Source organism: Arachis ipaensis, chromosome B7 (assembly GCF_059453495.1).
Source record: "Arachis ipaensis isolate K30076 ecotype BB chromosome B7, ASM5945349v1, whole genome shotgun sequence".
Taxonomy (NCBI): Eukaryota; Viridiplantae; Streptophyta; class Magnoliopsida; order Fabales; family Fabaceae; genus Arachis; species Arachis ipaensis.
In genome coordinates, this window is record NC_142442.1 from 140,622,760 (window position 1) to 140,639,525 (window position 16,766).

The 16,766-nt window shown below is 34.3% G+C and overlaps 1 protein-coding gene across 1 annotated transcript; it reads left to right on the plus strand.

Moving 5' to 3' along the window:
• Positions 1 to 11,097: 11,097 nt before the first annotated feature.
• LOC107606244 (auxin-responsive protein IAA9) lies at positions 11,098 to 14,502 on the plus strand. Its single transcript, XM_016308270.3, has 8 exons — positions 11,098 to 11,326; positions 12,107 to 12,175; positions 12,394 to 12,844; positions 13,061 to 13,287; positions 13,374 to 13,600; positions 13,700 to 13,841; positions 14,013 to 14,074; positions 14,199 to 14,502. The coding sequence occupies exons 3-8, from the start codon at positions 12,434 to 12,436 to the stop codon at positions 14,219 to 14,221; spliced, it is 1,092 nt and encodes a 363-aa protein (XP_016163756.1). The 5' UTR covers positions 11,098 to 11,326; positions 12,107 to 12,175; positions 12,394 to 12,433; the 3' UTR covers positions 14,222 to 14,502.
• Positions 14,503 to 16,766: the final 2,264 nt, after the last annotated feature.

The window sequence follows — 16,766 nt, forward strand, 5'->3', positions numbered from 1 at the left end:
AAGAGGTTGCGGGTTCGAGTCTCATATCTTTTGGTAAAAAAAATAAATAAATAAAATAAAATAAAATAAAATAAAAAGTTAATCATTCTTAAAGAGTAAACTACCATTTTTATTGATAAAAGTTAAAAATATCGACACATTTACCCGTAAAAAAATTTACCTATTTTGATTCTCAAATAATTTCGGACTAGACACTTTAGTCTCCAACTAAAATTAATTACTCGATTGGTCCCTAACAATTAACTCCGTCAGTCACTTAGGTCATTTGCTCCGTCAACTCTAACAGAAGACAAAATGGTCCCTGACAACTCTAATAGGGGACAAAATGATTCCTGACCCCTTTGTTTGAAAACGACACCGTTCTTCCCCAATTTTCATCATATCTCGCATAACACTAACAGTCTAGCACTGTAACTTCAAACTACACAATGCGCACTCTGCAACTTTAATGTTTACAAGAAGAAAATTTCTCAACTTGTTCTCAACCAATTCATACTCATGAAACTAATGACTATGTCTCTCAAGTACTTGTCGTCCTCGATGGATCCCATGAATCTAGACAGCAAGTTTGATTTGTTAAGACCTGTGGTCGTCGTCGCCATCTCCCTCTTCCTCTGCCCTATCATCTCCATGACTACATTGTCCACCACCCTGAGCGCTTTCTTCAACTTCTTCTTCGAACCAATGTTCAGTAATCGTTGTAGTTTCCATATGAGTGGCAATGCGCAACATTGCTCGTTGTACTAATAGCTTGGATGTGAGGTCGAAGTTTTCTGCTAACTTGGACTCCAAAAAATAATGAATGAAGCACTCGGGGTCCATTTCAAATGAGAATTTGCATATGATATCGAAAGAGAATCTTCTCATGATGTCCTAATGTCCAACAATCTATATTGCTTGCCGGAGAGTGAAGAAAGGCGTGCCTTTGGGATAGTTGTAGAACTTGGTCTTGAGGATGTAGTGGACGTTATCTAGGTTGGAGGTGATGCTGTTATCGAGGATGTGGAAGTAGTTGCTTCTAGTGGGTGAAGTGCGAAGGAGGTGGGTGTACCAGTCACAAAGATTTAGGAAGTGTGTGGTTCATGACATGTTGAGGTAGGTGCGACACGCGTGACAGTTACACCATGGCATGATTTTGGAGTTGAAGATGAAGAAGGAAAAGATGGAAAAAAAAAAAGACTGTAAAAGTGAAGAAGGAGAGTATGAATGTTAGGGTTATGCGAGATATGATGAAAATTGGGGAAGAACAATATCGTTTTCTAACAAAGGGGTCAGAGATCATTTTGTCCCCTGTTAGAGTTGTCAGGGACCATTTTGTCTTCCGTTAGAGTTGACGAAGCCAAAGACCTAAGTGACTGACGGAATTAATTGTTAGGGACCAATCGAGTAACTAATTTTAGTTGGGGACTAAAGTGTCTGGTCCAAAATTCTTTGAGGACCAAAATGGATAAATACTCAAAAAAGAAAATTACCATTTGTACCCAAAAAATATGAATTATGCACAATAAAATTATCCAAATACTAAAAAATTACCTAAAATCTCAAATTACCCTAATCATCATCATCATCATCATCATCATCATCATCATCATATTACTCTCTTTCTTTCTCTGTGAAACATGCGTGTTGTTACAACAGAGGCACTAACAACAGTAGCAGAAGAAATAGAACAAAGACGTTGAAGTCATTGGTGATGGTCCTCAGCAAACTCTCCTCCCTCTGGTTCTCCGGCGACAACAACCACCGGTGGATGAAATTCTCCTCCAATCTTTTTGCGAAGCCACGGAGTCCAGTCCTCGTCGAAGACAGCGTCTTTGTGCTCTGCAACGTCGGCTCGTCGTGACTGATGGAGGTTGCGCGACGGTGCTGATGGTTGGTGGATTGAAGTCGCTGTGGCTAATGGAGGTCGCGCGACAGTGCTTCAAGGAGTCCAGCAAATTCAAGGTTTTTGGAGACAGAGATAGGATTTGCTTCTCGGCAAAGCAAATCGGGAGTGGGAAGGCGTCGGAGGCCTCGGGAGGTGGAGGAGAAGGTATAGTGGTGGTGATTGTGAGTCTCTTGCCCGCTGCAGTAGCGTTGGGGAGGCCAGCAGCAGAAGTTCATTGCGAAGAGGGGTAAGAATGAGAAAAAATAAAAAAAAATGTGGAGAGAGAGAGAGAGAGAGAGAGAGAGAGTAGTGGTGGTAAAAAGAAGAGTAATTTGATATTTTTTTGTGTTTGGATTATTTTGTTATACGAAATTCATATTTTATGGGTACAAATAGTAATTTCCTTCTTGTGTGAGTATATGTGTCAGTGTATTCAACTTTCGTGGGTAGAAATGGTAGTTTACTTCACTCTTAAATTAAAATAGTGAGGCATACCTTTCATAAAAGTTACAAAATTAATGGTAACCATTTACTTTACCATTTTATCAACTTTTTCACTTTAGGCCATTAATCCTATTAAATAAATATAAAATAATAAAAAATTCATAAAAAATATAAATTCACCTAAATTTATATAAGAAGAAATTAATAAAAAAATTATAAACCCACCTAAATTTATATAAAATGAAGATACTTTTTATTATTTCCTTAACCGTTGTGTGTAATTATAATTTGATATTTATAGCTATTTTGAATAGAACAAAATATGCGAGTAAGTATTTGCTTTAAATATTTCTTAAATTTATTGCAATATATAATGAATTATTAAAAATAAATAAAATTTATAATTTAATTTGGTACAATAATAATAAAATTGGCATTTACATAATTATTTTGTTAGGTGTACAAATAACACAATTTTATTTCAATTTTACAATATAATATTACCAGCTTATTTATTTCTTTTTTGTTATAAAATTAAATAATCATGTTAGAAGTATACTAAAATTAACCATTAAAATAAAAATTTAATTATTCTATTGGTCTCTATAGTTTTATCAAATTATTAATTAGGTTTCTATACTTTTTTTTTCAATTAGATTCCTACATTATTTTAATTTTATAATTAAGTCCTTCTTAGTATAAAAAATATTAGAATTAACTGAATATTTCTTCGCAAATTGAAGATATTTATAATTAAAAATTTAATTAAATCTTTGACCGCATATATTTTGGTAAAAATATTATGTTAATTTTAACATTTTTAACATGAAAATGACATAATTACAAAATTAAAAGTATTGTAGAGACCTAATTGAAAAGAAAAAAAGTACAAGGACCTAACTGAAAATTTGATAAAACTATAGAGACCAAAAGAATAATTAAATCTAAAATAAATTACTAATACGAATACATATTAAAATACAAAAAATACTTTAAAAATGAGTTGAACAATATATATTTATATACATATATATAGTAACTGATTCTGATATACACAAAATATTTTTAAAAAATAAATTATCATCTTTATTCTTCTTTTTTTCTTTTTCTTTTTATTTTTGATAAAATATTATTTTTTTTATTGGTTTTGATAAAATTTTATTGGTCCACTTTTGATACTCTTATTTGTCATTCTCCCCACCCTAGTATGTGATTTTCGGTTTCACTATATTTGTGCTACATTGCTAATGTCACAAATTCACAATTCAGAAGGGCAACAGTTTCAACCTTTAAGAAATTGTACAATTTAATTATTGGTCCCCATATTTCCTTATTTGCGATTAAGGACCCTATATAATTATGGCCTACAGGGCTACAAATCTACCGCATATATTATTTGGTCCCCATATTTCCTCATTTGCCCTTAAGGACCCTTATGGCCTACAAGTCTATACTCTATACAACATATAGCAAAAGTAATATTCGGTAATCGGCACCAATATAGTGTATCCATGTGAATGTGTTGGGGGTATATATGGAATTAATTTGTCATATTTTCTAAAATTATATGGTAGACGTAGAAGGAGGAAGGGGAATCTTAACATCCTTTGCTTAAAAAGAGAAGAGAGTAATAAGTGGGGTAGTTGAAATTGTTGAATGTTGATGAATATCAACATTTGGCTAAGCATGCTATTGTTTATTTTTTTTTCCCCATCTGGCTTCACAATCACGATTCTCTTAATTTTTTTTTTAGAGAAAATGACAAATAGGTCTCTAATTTTTTGTCCTGTGAACATTTTTGTTCTTAACCATTGAAAAATACTTTTAAGTTTCTGACCTTTATAAAACTTGGACGGATCAGTCCCTCCGTCCAAATGCCTCCGTCAAGGACTGATCCGTCCAAATATCTTCGTCAAGGATTGATCTGTCCAAGTTTTGTGAAAGTCAGAAATTTAAAAGTATTTTTTAATGGTCAAAAACAAAAATGTTCACAGAACAAAAAGTCAAGACCTATTTGTCTCTTTTTTTTTTTTTTTTTTTATTGGCTGTTAAAATTTAAGAGGAAAAATGGAAGGAACAGCATAATAAATATGAGGGAGTACATGGAGGGCATCATCATTACATTGAGTAAGAGAGTTCTGAGGAAGTTAATAATTAAGTGCTTTCTAATTTTCTTTCAAGGGTAAAATCGCCATTTGATGGGTATTCGTTTATATGAAGGAATAACAATTGCTGCCCGAAAAGCGGAGGACACAAAAAAGAAAAATGATTAATTTGAGGTACAATCTTAAACCAAACGAAAGAAAACGACATCGGGTGACAGCGTTTTGGACATGTTATAGATTTGGGGGAATGCGATTAAAAAGACAATTCTGCCCACCATTTCAATGGTTGAGATTTATCTAAGAACTAAAAATGTTAATGGTATTTTTTTTTAAAGAATAACAACTTTCATTCATAAAAAACACCATATGCCACGTACAAGCAGCAAGAGCATTAAATCTATATCTAAATTAAAAAAATAAATATTCTATTTGTTGAATTATGAAGTGAGAAAAGATACAATATTCCATTACAAAAAACTTTAAATAATATAAATAGAGCCAACACTGAGTTTTATTTCTAAAACTACACGTGTTGCAACACAACAGGATAATCTTTCATCAATTTTAAATAGTGAGTAATATCCCAAATCAGTTTCTAAAGAATTTTAGACCGGACACTTTAGTCCTCAAGGAATAAAAATACCCAGATCGATCCCCAACGTTAAATGCCATTAGTCGTTGCAGTCCTCGTCCGTTAAAAGGTAACGTCTACTGCTGAGTTGTAGCGTAAGTTTTTCATGTGGCCGTTAAGTGTCAGGTGGAGCGAAGAGGACAGTTCAGTCCCTGTAGACACAGTCCTAGTAACGTCAATTTAGGGGAGATCACGACGCTGCGTTTTGTATATGAAGGTGTAGAGGTCTTCTTTCATTTTCTTTTTTAAATCCTGCTTGAATTTGAAACCCTAAGAGCTTAATTCCTCTGGAAAATACATCACAGCTATAATGTCACACAGTGTAAGAAGCACCTTGGCATCAAGTGGTCGTCGACGGAGAGCGACCCACGCCGGAGCTGATAACCCAGGCATGGAAACATGCGAAATCCCCAAAGGACAGCATCCAAAATGTGGATGTGGATTGTATGCAATCGTATCGAAGTCAATGACTCCTGATAATTCGGGAAGACTATTCTTTGGTTCCCAAAATACAAGGTTAGATTTTAATTAGATAGTGGTTTGAAAAATCATTGTTGATGCATTTGGTTGTGAATTGGTTCTAAGCAGAAAGATTATTTTTTTTAAGTAGGAAAAACAAATCCACTGCAATTTTTTCGTATGGTTTGAATCAGTTTTTGACTTTGATTACAAGAAAGTTGATGTGGAAAAGATGACTGATCTTCATGGCATAAGTGGTGATGATGGATGGGTTGAAGAGAGATTTTTGGAGCTTGAAAATAGGATAGGGGCACTGGAGAAACCTCGTAATTCAGTGTCAAAAATTGATTGGAAAAGCAAAACGTTTAATGTTGTTGTATTTGTTATAGGTTTATGGATGATAAGTTGGCTTTGTTTAATCAAGCATTCTGGAAAATGTTAGTAGTTTAGACTTGGATGTGAATTGACTGAGTTGTATATTTCTTTGCTAAATTCCTGATGAATGAAAAAAGCAATAATTTGTTTACGGAGAGTGCAAATCTATTTGTGCGATGAATTTATCCTACCTCAACAATCAATGATGAGTGACTTACCATGTATTAAGATATTTAAGTAAGAAATGAAAAACCAAATAGCAACCATCATAGATTAAGATATCTAAGTAATACATGTAAAACCTTGTGCTAATAAGTGTAATTGTCTCAAGAAGCCTATCCTTGGCAATGATAATTTCATCAAAATGTGTTCCAGATACATGCATGCACTAGCTTATGCCCTCACCAAAACAAAGGAACAAGTTTATCCTGATTAAACCAAAATACTCATGCATGAACCAAAACAAAGGATCAAGTTTATCCTAATTCAACCAAAATACTACTTAAAAGGTATTTCAGGTGTGGGCCCAACAGTGTTTGGTCCTTCAGAATTGGGCTGATCAGTCCTATTTGTTGCAGATTTTGACTTACCACCCCTGTTGGTCATATCAGTTTTTGTTCCACCAACATTGTTGGGTCCACTAGAACTCCCTCCAGCACTTCATAAAACATAAGCTTTTTGGGTTTGCCTTGGAGCAATTGGGTTTGTTATCGTGCTTCTCTTTCTGACCTTCTTCTTGGAGACTAACTTACTATCTATTTTCTTCTTTGTCTTCTTCCTCACCACTACACAATCTTCTTCACTGTCATCCTCCATTCCTGGTGGAGGTGGTCTGTATGGCTCATCCTCCATGCTCTCATACCCGTCATCGCTAGAGTCATCATCACCTTCACCTGTATCAAACTCAAACTCTGAATCATCCAACGGAGTGTCCATTATTGGGTGATCAAAGTAAAGGTGAAACTCATCAGTTTTTCTGTTCTTCTGTTTATTCTCTTGCAACTCATTTATCTCCTTATCTCCATTAATTGGGTGTAATCCAGACTCAAAGTCTGAAGCAGCAAGATCAAGCCAGTACATTGTCTTGTAATCACTGTATCCTAGTCCTTTGAACAAAGTTTGAAGATCAAAGAAGCAAATGAGATCAACATCCATCTTAGGGAATCTCTCAACCTTTCCATCAATGTATAGCATAACACCTTTATTATCCCTTACAATATTGCCTCCATGGTGGAACACAGGAACCACCATATCCTCCATCTGCAATATATGGTGGAAAAAATATTTACTTCATAAATTACATACACCACAAACCCAGAAATGTAAAAAAAGATTAATTTTCAATTTTATAAATTACTCTATTTAACTATTCTAAATAAGCACCATACATAATCAGGTATAATCATGGGCTACAAAGATACAATGCAATGAAACATAAGAACCATATAATCATATAATAAGAGCACACTATGCTGAAGATGCTCTGCTATTATCAACGAAAACATATTAATACCTACTCAAAATTTGATTAACTATGTAGTATAATAAACACCTTCAATATTTGCAGTAAGCACTATATTCTTGGTTTCACGGGGTTACCTTGGTCAACGCAACTAAGGCTTGATCAACAATTGAGCCTTTCCACTATTTTGCTCCTATGCTTTGGCGGTTACGGTGTAGCAAACAGACGTTATGTTCATGGATGAAAGAGTAACGACGAAGAATAAATGGATTAGAGAGTGTGTTGAGGGTGATGTAGGATATGAGGTGGGAGATGACGGTGGAGAGGGTTAGGGCAATTCTCTGTAAAAAGAAGATGAGGGTTTGGGGTCTCAGGTCTTTTTGTGTCAAGCCTTGTGAAGGAGTGGGGGGTAACAAAGAGACAAACCGTAATTCCATTCAAAATGCAGCGTTCCATGCCTCTAAAATGGTGTCGTTCTGTTTAATTCTACAGGGACTGAACTGTCCTCTTCGCTCCACTGGCACTTAACGGCCACGTGGAAAACTTAACGCTATAACTCAGCAGCAGACGTTACCTTTTAACGGACGAGGACTGCAACGACTAACGGCGTTTAACGTTGGGGATCGATCTGGGTATTTTTATTCCTTGGGGACTAAAGTGTTCGGTCTAAAATTCCTTAGGGACTGATTTGGGGTATTACTCTTAAATAGATTTTATCACTTTCTAGATTTGTAAAAAGTTCTGTAAATATCCAGTTTTTCTCAAAATATCTTCCTTCCATAACAAGACCTGCATCACAGAAGGAAAAATATAAGAAAAAATCAAAACACCATAAAAGGGATTCATAACACCACAAAAGGGAAAGAATAATCACCAGAGAGTTATTATCGTACTAAATCTATGAAATAAAACTAAAAGAAAAAGAAAAAAAACAGACAAACGAAAGTAGAACCAGGAATTAGAGCCCAAAATACTGGCAGAAAAAGAAGAGAGAGTGGAAGAAAATGAAAAAAAGAAAAAAGAAGAGTCTTTTTCCAGATATAAAATCAGAAAGGAAAGAATTTTTGAGAAAACAGGAAACAAAGGTAAGAGAAAGGGAAACAAGATAGGTGGGTGGGAGAAAGAAAAGGAAGAGGAGAGGAAGTGAAAGCTTGGTGAGAAAAAAGAGATCAGTGGAGATGGAGGGCCATTGCTGCCTAGGCTAAGACGGCCGCGGCAGCCCTCAACAAGGATTTTTCGTGCGTGCTATCCAAGAAAGAGAGACATTCCAATCCCCAATGTGAAGTTGTTTTTAACTCCCAACCACTTCTTCGAACTTTAGCATACACTTAATGGTATGTTTGAGCAAGTGTATATACTTGTTAAAAATGTCCAGTATGCTATTATTGCAATGTCAATCAAGTTTACAAAAACTACTTTTCAAGTTTCAATTATGAATTACCTTCCACTCAAGCCAAGTTTCATTATTGAAATAATTTAAACAATTAGAAAACAATTTACGGATTTTTTTTGTTAATGATTAAATTAGTCCCTAAAAGATGGAATATTCTCTAAATTTATTTTTGAAAAATTTTATCAATTAAATTATTCCTTCAAAGATCATAAATTAATAATTTTTGTCCTTCAGTTACTCAATTAATAGTTTTCATCAACGATTAATGATATAAAACGTTAATTTTTTTAGATAAAAAATGAGGATCCAAGACCCCAAAGAAAAAACAAAATAACTAAAGCCTCTTACTAAAGAGGTGCCAGAAGCATCATATAACAGAGCTAGACTAATATCAGCTGGGACAGAATCAAAGATATGGATGCCTAGGGAGAGGTTCTGCCCTTAGCAAGCTCATCCGCAACAAAGTTTCCTTCTCATGGAGTGAGAGTCCAAATAACACTTTGGAAGCGAGTTTCAAGAATCTTTATCTCCTCAACCAGGGGAGCACATGAGTGGGTAATGGGGAGATGTTGAGTTATGAATTTCACAGCTGCACTTGAATCCAATTCAACAATAATCTGATTAAAACCATTGGTGATAGCAACTTGTAACCCATGAATGATGGCCCAAAGTTCGACATGCATAATGGAGCAACTCCCAAGATTACAAGCAAAACTTTTCAAGAAAGCACTCAAATGATTTTGAAAGACATCCCCACAAGCTATGTTATTTGTGTGTGCCATGAAAGATCTGTCAACATTGAGTTTAACAATATCTTCTTGGGGCGGTAACCAGCGGATGAGGCACTCAACAGTGTGATTATCAGGATTTGGTTGGAGTACAGCTCAGGAGGCTCGAGAGAACTCATCATTCCTTGCTTTGATTCGTTCTTTTGCTACTTGGATAGTAATCGAGTTGTTGTAAAAAACTAGCTTATTACGGAGGTACCATAAGGAGGATGCAGCAACCCAAACATGGATTGCCAATCCTTAAGCTTAGAAAGATTAAAAGATAAACAGTCTTGTAAATTAGTATTAAAGAAGTCAGTCCAAAAATGGGGGGAGGGGGAGCGCCAAATGCCCTTGCACATTCCTTGCTTGCATGTTGGACCACAATGCCTCTCAAACGTTTCATATTGCACGTTGTGTCCTAGTTCAGAAAATGGATCTTCTTCTTTTGATCAGAATCTTCCCAAAGAAACGACCTGCATTTATTATCAATAGCATTACAAATAGCAGCAGACAGAGAAGTGATTTGCATAGAATAAACGAGAAGAATAGATAAAACAGAATTCACTAGAGTAGTCCTCCCGACTAGAGAGAGGTTGGCTTTCCAAGAGTTCAGCCTTGCATTCATTTTATTGATAACTTAAAAGTTTGTTTGGTGACCTTAAAGTGCAACAAAGGGCTCCTAAATATTTTTCAAGATTATCAGTCCTGGAGAATTGGAGTGCTTCACCGATCTCCGTTGTAATATGATTTTTTACATTCTTTGAGAAATAGATTCTGGTCATCTCATAGCTAACTTTTTGTCCTGAGCTATCACAAAAGGCTTTAAGATATTGGTTGATAACGTTGGATTGCTCGATCCTTGCTTCCGAGAAAATGATCAAATTGTCTGCAAAGCAAATATGAGATCTCGAGGCCGTCCTTTATAAGACAGATCAATTTCCAAAACCTGTGATCAACTGTGGCACTAATCAACTAGGAAAGCCTTTCAATACATAGCACAAAGATATACGAAAAAATCAGATCACCCTGTGTGATGTCTCTAAAAGGGGTGAATCATTCAAGTTCTTCCCCATTCCACAAGACTCTGAGAACAAGACAGAAAGGACAAGATAAGATACTGAGAACAAGAGAGAAAGACCAGAGATACCAAAGTTAGTGTTCTTGTATTTTATTTGGTGTTAAACTAGAACATATTATGAAAGTCTAATTTATTCTCATTTTTTGTCATTTAAAAAATTTGAGAGAAAAAATATAATTATGAAAAATTAACAAAAATAACGAAAGAAAAAATAAAAAAATAAGTTGCATCTCTTATTAATATTTCTGTGTTTTTCCTGTCAGGATGGACACAAAATATATTAATTCCGTATTTCTGGACACAATATCTATCCATATCTCATATGTCAAATACAGTTTTTTGTCTTTGTATTTCTATTTCAGTGTCCTGTACTTGTAAACAAATGCAACCTCAAAAACGAATTTAATGAATACATTATCTTTTAGGGATTAATTTAACTATTAACTTGATATTTAATTTTTTTTTCCAAACGAGCTTGGCTCATTTAAATATTTTTTAAAATATTTTTTTCTCATGTTAAATAGTTTCAATCGAGCTCTGAATGTTTTTTTATTTAATTAAATGCATGGTGCTTCTTCATTGACATCAGACACCAAAAATAAGCTTTTGTAACTTTATTCCCCAATGGAGGGTCCTTAGTTCTCTCTTCTTCCACTCTCTCTTTCAATATTAGCCTAACACCATTCTTCTTCTTCTTCTTCTTCTTCACTCTTTGTGATCTTCTCATTATTCTTCAGCACGAGTAAGTAAAACTCCTAAGTTTTTTTTTTAATTTGTTTTTAATTTGTTATGTTGCTTCATGGACTTTTCATTGAAACCCTTCTGCAATTCTCTGTGTCCCTTTGCTTTTCCCCTTTTTTGCTTTCAACTGTGACATGCATCTTTATTCCACTTTTTCTTAATTCCTATTTTTGTTCCAGTAATGGATGAGAAAACTCTCAAAAACTCTTTTTTTTTTTTCCTTTTTCTTTCAGTGCATTATTAACACAAAGTAGTGCTCACTAGTTTCTTTTTTTTTTTTTTTTTCTATTTGTTCTTTCAACTTTTCTTCTTCACTTTCCCTTTTTATTTTCTGACCAAAACCAAACTGAGTCCGTGTTTTGTTATCTTCACTTCTGGATGATTTTATTTTATTTTATTTTCAAAAAATGAAATTGAAAAAAGAATCTGCTTTTTGTTTTTCGTCTATCTACTGAAATGTGCTTTGATGGAAGATGACTCAGCCAAGAGTGAAAGACTCTGACTCATAAATTTTCATGTGAATTTTTTTAAATTTATTATTATTATTTATTGCAGCTTGTTTTGTACTATGTTTTTATTCCCCTTGGGTTATTTTTAGAACTTTGTCTTGTAACTTTTTCCACCGAAAAGTAATTATTACTTAATATGTGTATCTATCATTCTATCTGTGAGTCTTTGCAGCAATGAATGGCGATTCTCATTTTCCTTTTAATTTTGTGTTATATTTATTTGTTTTCATTGGGTATATAAAGTTCCTAACTTTGCCTTATTGCAATTTAAGAATTTGTACTTGGCTATTGTTGTTCATTTGGAGCTTCTTTGGATCAAAGCAAAGAAAATTTGAGCAAAGGTATGATTCAATTTTTAATCTATTTTATTGGAATTTATGACATTGAGGTTGCTTATGAATCGATTGTGGGAAAGCTGTGTTTCAATGTATTGTTTTCTCTGTTTGATTGATAAGTTTGAAGGCTGTGGAGTGTAGTGCAAGATTCTGTTTAGTCAAAATGATTTGTTATTCTGTTTGTTTCATGAACCATTTCAAATGCTGTTTTTGTTGTTTGATAGGGAAAACACAAAATTTGGGAACTTCTTGGTTTGAATTTTGATGTCACCGCCGGTATTTAACATAGCGGGGGAGGAGGAGGGCAAAAGCAATGTCACTTTGTTGGTTTCGTCGACTGCTATGGAATGTGCTCGCATCGAGAGCTCCGAGTTGAAAGTGCGCAACTACATGGAATTGTCTGGTTGTTCTTCTGCTGACAGCTCGGTTTCGCCCTTACCGGACGAGCATAAAAGTAATCTGAACCTGAAAGCTACCGAACTCAGGCTTGGTCTCCCGGGATCTCAGTCTCCTGAGAGAGATTCTGATCATTGCTTAAGAAGCTCAACTCAGTTTGATGAGAAACCTTTTTTCCCCCTGTGCCCCTTGACCGACGATCATCATCAATCCCCTGCAAAGGCTGCTGTTTTGGGTAACAAAAGAGGATTCTTAGATGTAATGAATGGGTTCCAGAAGGTAAATGTCAATTTAGTCTGAGGAAATATCCTTTTTAACTATGATCTTTGGGTACTTAAAGTAATCTTAAAAGAATAGTCGCGCATGCATCTATAATCTGTATTCCTTACTTGGTTGCAATCTTGTTTTTAGTATGTGTAAGACTGTAACATGCTCTGATCATAGCTTTTTATCTGCTCGCTAAGCGAGATACTGAGTCGCCAATCTATCATGCAGGGGAATTTTTTATCTAATTCAGAAGTGAATACAATTCTGTCGCCGAGGCCTTCTTCTAACTTAGGATTGAAACCTGGTTCTATGCTTGAGAGTCTTGGGGTTCAACAAGCCATAAAGAAAGAAGTTTCGACTACAAAGGTTGGGGTCGAGAAGCCTCATGCTTTCAATGAGACCAGACCCAGTCTTAATGGTTCTGCGAATAATAATAGCAGTGCACCAGCTACCAAGTAAGTAGAATACTCGAACCGATCACATTAAGTTTGAGCATAACTGTGGAAATGATTTCTGAATTCTGATATTCCTCGTGCGACAGGGCTCAGGTCGTGGGGTGGCCTCCCCTAAGGTCATTTAGGAAGAATTCACTGGCAACTAATTCGAAAAACACAGAAGAAGTAGATGGACAACCGGGGTCCGGTCCACTGTTTGTCAAGGTCAGCTTGGAGGGTGCTCCCTATTTAAGGAAAGTAGACTTGAAGAATTACTCTACATACCCGGAACTATGTTCTGCTCTAGAGAAGATGTTCCGCGGTTTTACTATAAGTAAGGAAGAATTCGTTTTATGCAAGAAAACTTAGTCTTTTAGTAATTTATGGTCAGTTTGCCTGGATCCAGTTACTGCTTGTTTCGGTATGATTTCAGGTCAATGCGGATCTTATGGGACTCTGGGAAAGGAGTTGCTGAATGAAACCAAGCTGAAGGATCTTCTTCATGGGTCGGAATATGTTCTTACCTATGAAGACAAAGATAATGATTGGATGCTTGTGGGTGATGTTCCATGGGAGTAAGTTCTAATTCTTTCATGGACTTGTTTTCTTATAGGCATTTCTTTGAAGAGATGAAAACTCATCTGAGATACAAATTTACATTTTTTTTGTTCTTGTTTTCATGTGGTTTTTGAACTTGTATAATATTTGTTCATCTTCAAAGTAACTTCAACCCTTTATCTTTGCAGGATGTTTATCGAAACATGCCGAAGGCTGAGGATCATGAAGAGTTCAGAAGCAATTGGCCTTGGTTAGTATTTTTTAAACTATCTATAAACATAAGATTCAAGGGAATCCCAGTATATCTTATTCGACACGGGTACTCGGCTTCGAATCCCAGCATATCTTATTCGAGTTTACCCTTTTTGTGTCAGCTTGCAGCTCCAAGGGCTGTTGAAAAAAGCAAGAGCAGGAACTAGACATGGCAACAACAACAGAGTCCATCATAACCAAAGACATTTTGGCCAGGGAGAGATTCAGATTATAATACTAAGCTACCTTAATATTTGTGTTAATGTTCATTATGTGTCTGTTTGATGTGTTCTTCACGGCATTTTATATATTAACTAAGCCGTTTTTTATCATATGATTTTCAACTCTTATAACCCCTTAAGACTTGACTATTTGTGAGTTAATTAATGATGTGGTTGAAGGAGGATATGATATGTAGCGTGTAAATTTTGACTTGTGTGCTTTTGTGATTTAAAATGATAGCATGTTCTATTGTTCTGTGTCATGTGACTTGTTTATTCATCATTCATTTTTGGATAAAATGTAGATTTATTTGGAATTTTATCAGATGAAGTTTTATATAAAATTAGTATTTAGTACCCATAACAAACCTAAAGGAATAATGTGTTAATATTTAGAGAACTTGCCAATGAGTTATAACTCAAATGCCATAGTCTTCTGATACTAATCTAAGAGATCGTCGGTTCGAGTCTCCCTATCTTTGGTAAAAAAAAAAAAAAAAATATTTAGAGAACTTTATGGATCTTTTGGGGGGATTGAGTTAGGTTTAGGTAAGAAGCCAAACTAATTTTAAAGGACCAAATTGCCAATGAGCCTTGACTCTAATGGCATTTCTCCCCCCTCCCCACCTCAAGGTCTAGGGATCAAACCCTAGAGAATGCAATTGAAAAAAAATGTGATAAAATATGTGAAGAATGTGTGGGTGTGTTGTGTACTTAGGATTGGAGGTTGTTCAATCCACGGACAAAAAAAAAGGACCATATTGTTTTTAACCCATTTCTAAAGTAATAAATCGGTTTTAAATTGGTTTAAAAATAAGAGCTGGTTTCTAGAAAGTAACTAGTTTTATGGAAACTCGTTTTAAAAATAAAAAATTATCTTACGAAATTAAATTTTATATTTTTATTTCTGAAATTGTAACTTTGATATGAATAATTAAGAAAAATAATAAATTGTTAAAAAATGAACTGCTATAATATTGTTGTTGTAAATAAATTTAAAAATAGTTAAGAAACAGCAAAATTAAAATCAGAAAAAATAAAAAAATGAGTAAAGTACTAAATTGGTTCCCTAGGTTTGGGCGTAATTCTGTTTTGGTTCTTAAGGTTTAAAGTGTTCTATTTGAATCCAAAAAAATTTTATTTAGCATCAATTTAGTCCCATAGTGAGGTCAAAATTAAATAATTAACAAAATGTTCTACATAACAACAGTTCAAGAACAAAATCGATAATCTAGAGAACAAGTACAAGCTCCAAAGGCACAAAATAAACCATTGATGCATCAATACATTTATTTATCATTTTCTTTAGTTTTATAGAAAATATTTTATTTATATTATAAAAAAATAATAAATAAATGTTTTGATGTATCAATGGTTGATTTTATGCCTCTGGAGCTTGTACTTGTTCTCCAGATTATCGATTTTGTTCTTGAACTGTTGTTATGTAGGACATTTTGTTAATAATTTAATTTTGACCTCACTGTGAGACTAAATTGATGCTAAATGAAACTATTTTGGATTCAAATAGAACACTTTAAACCTTAAAGACCAAAACATAATTACGCCCAAACTTAGAGGACCAATTTAGTACTTTACCCTAAAAAAATTAACTTCTAACCTACGACAGAAATGGATCCTCTCTATTTTTCCATTTTTTTTAACACTTGAGAGAATAAAGTGTTATCTCTCACTTATAATTTTATAAGTGGTACCAAAATTAAATAGAAGAGAGAGAGCAGTGAAGGGTGAAATCCTACACTAAATACCATCCATTTTTTTTTTCCACCGAAGAGGATGCACTCCCACCTACGACTAGCATAGTTGAGACATTAGACAGGATTTGGATCCTCTAAAGTTTGAATTTCACTTTAGAGAGTAAAATGTGATCTTCTACCATTGAATACTTTCTCTTTCATATTTATTCTTGGTCCCACCTATAAAATAAATGGTGAGAGATCATACTTTACTCTCTAAAGTGAAATTCAAACTTTAGAGGATCCAAATCCTATTAGGCATCAGAATAAGCCTTTTCGTTTTTCACAATATTTCAGAATCCAACAAATCAATAAATCAAAGACTAATTCATTTTAGATCTGACTACTAATTAATGAACCCCCGATACTTATTTGCTAGATCTACCCAAGTTGGTTGGCATTAGAAATTTAGAATAAACTTTTACAGGCTTAAATTGCCCCTTGCCTTTCGATAATAGTAAGCTGTCCATCTGTAAGTAGTGGGACAACTACCAAAATATAAACTATTCAAAAATATATTATTTGTTTACCTGTTAGTTTATTAAATCTGACATTACTATTTAAAATTGTATTAAATTACACACTAATACATAAAGTTGTATTAAATCACACAAATCACCCAAAAAAATGTCACCAAACAAAAAAATCACACCAATCTGTAGACAATTTCATTTAGTCCAGTAAACCAAGAATCGATCCATTTCTCGGGGCCATG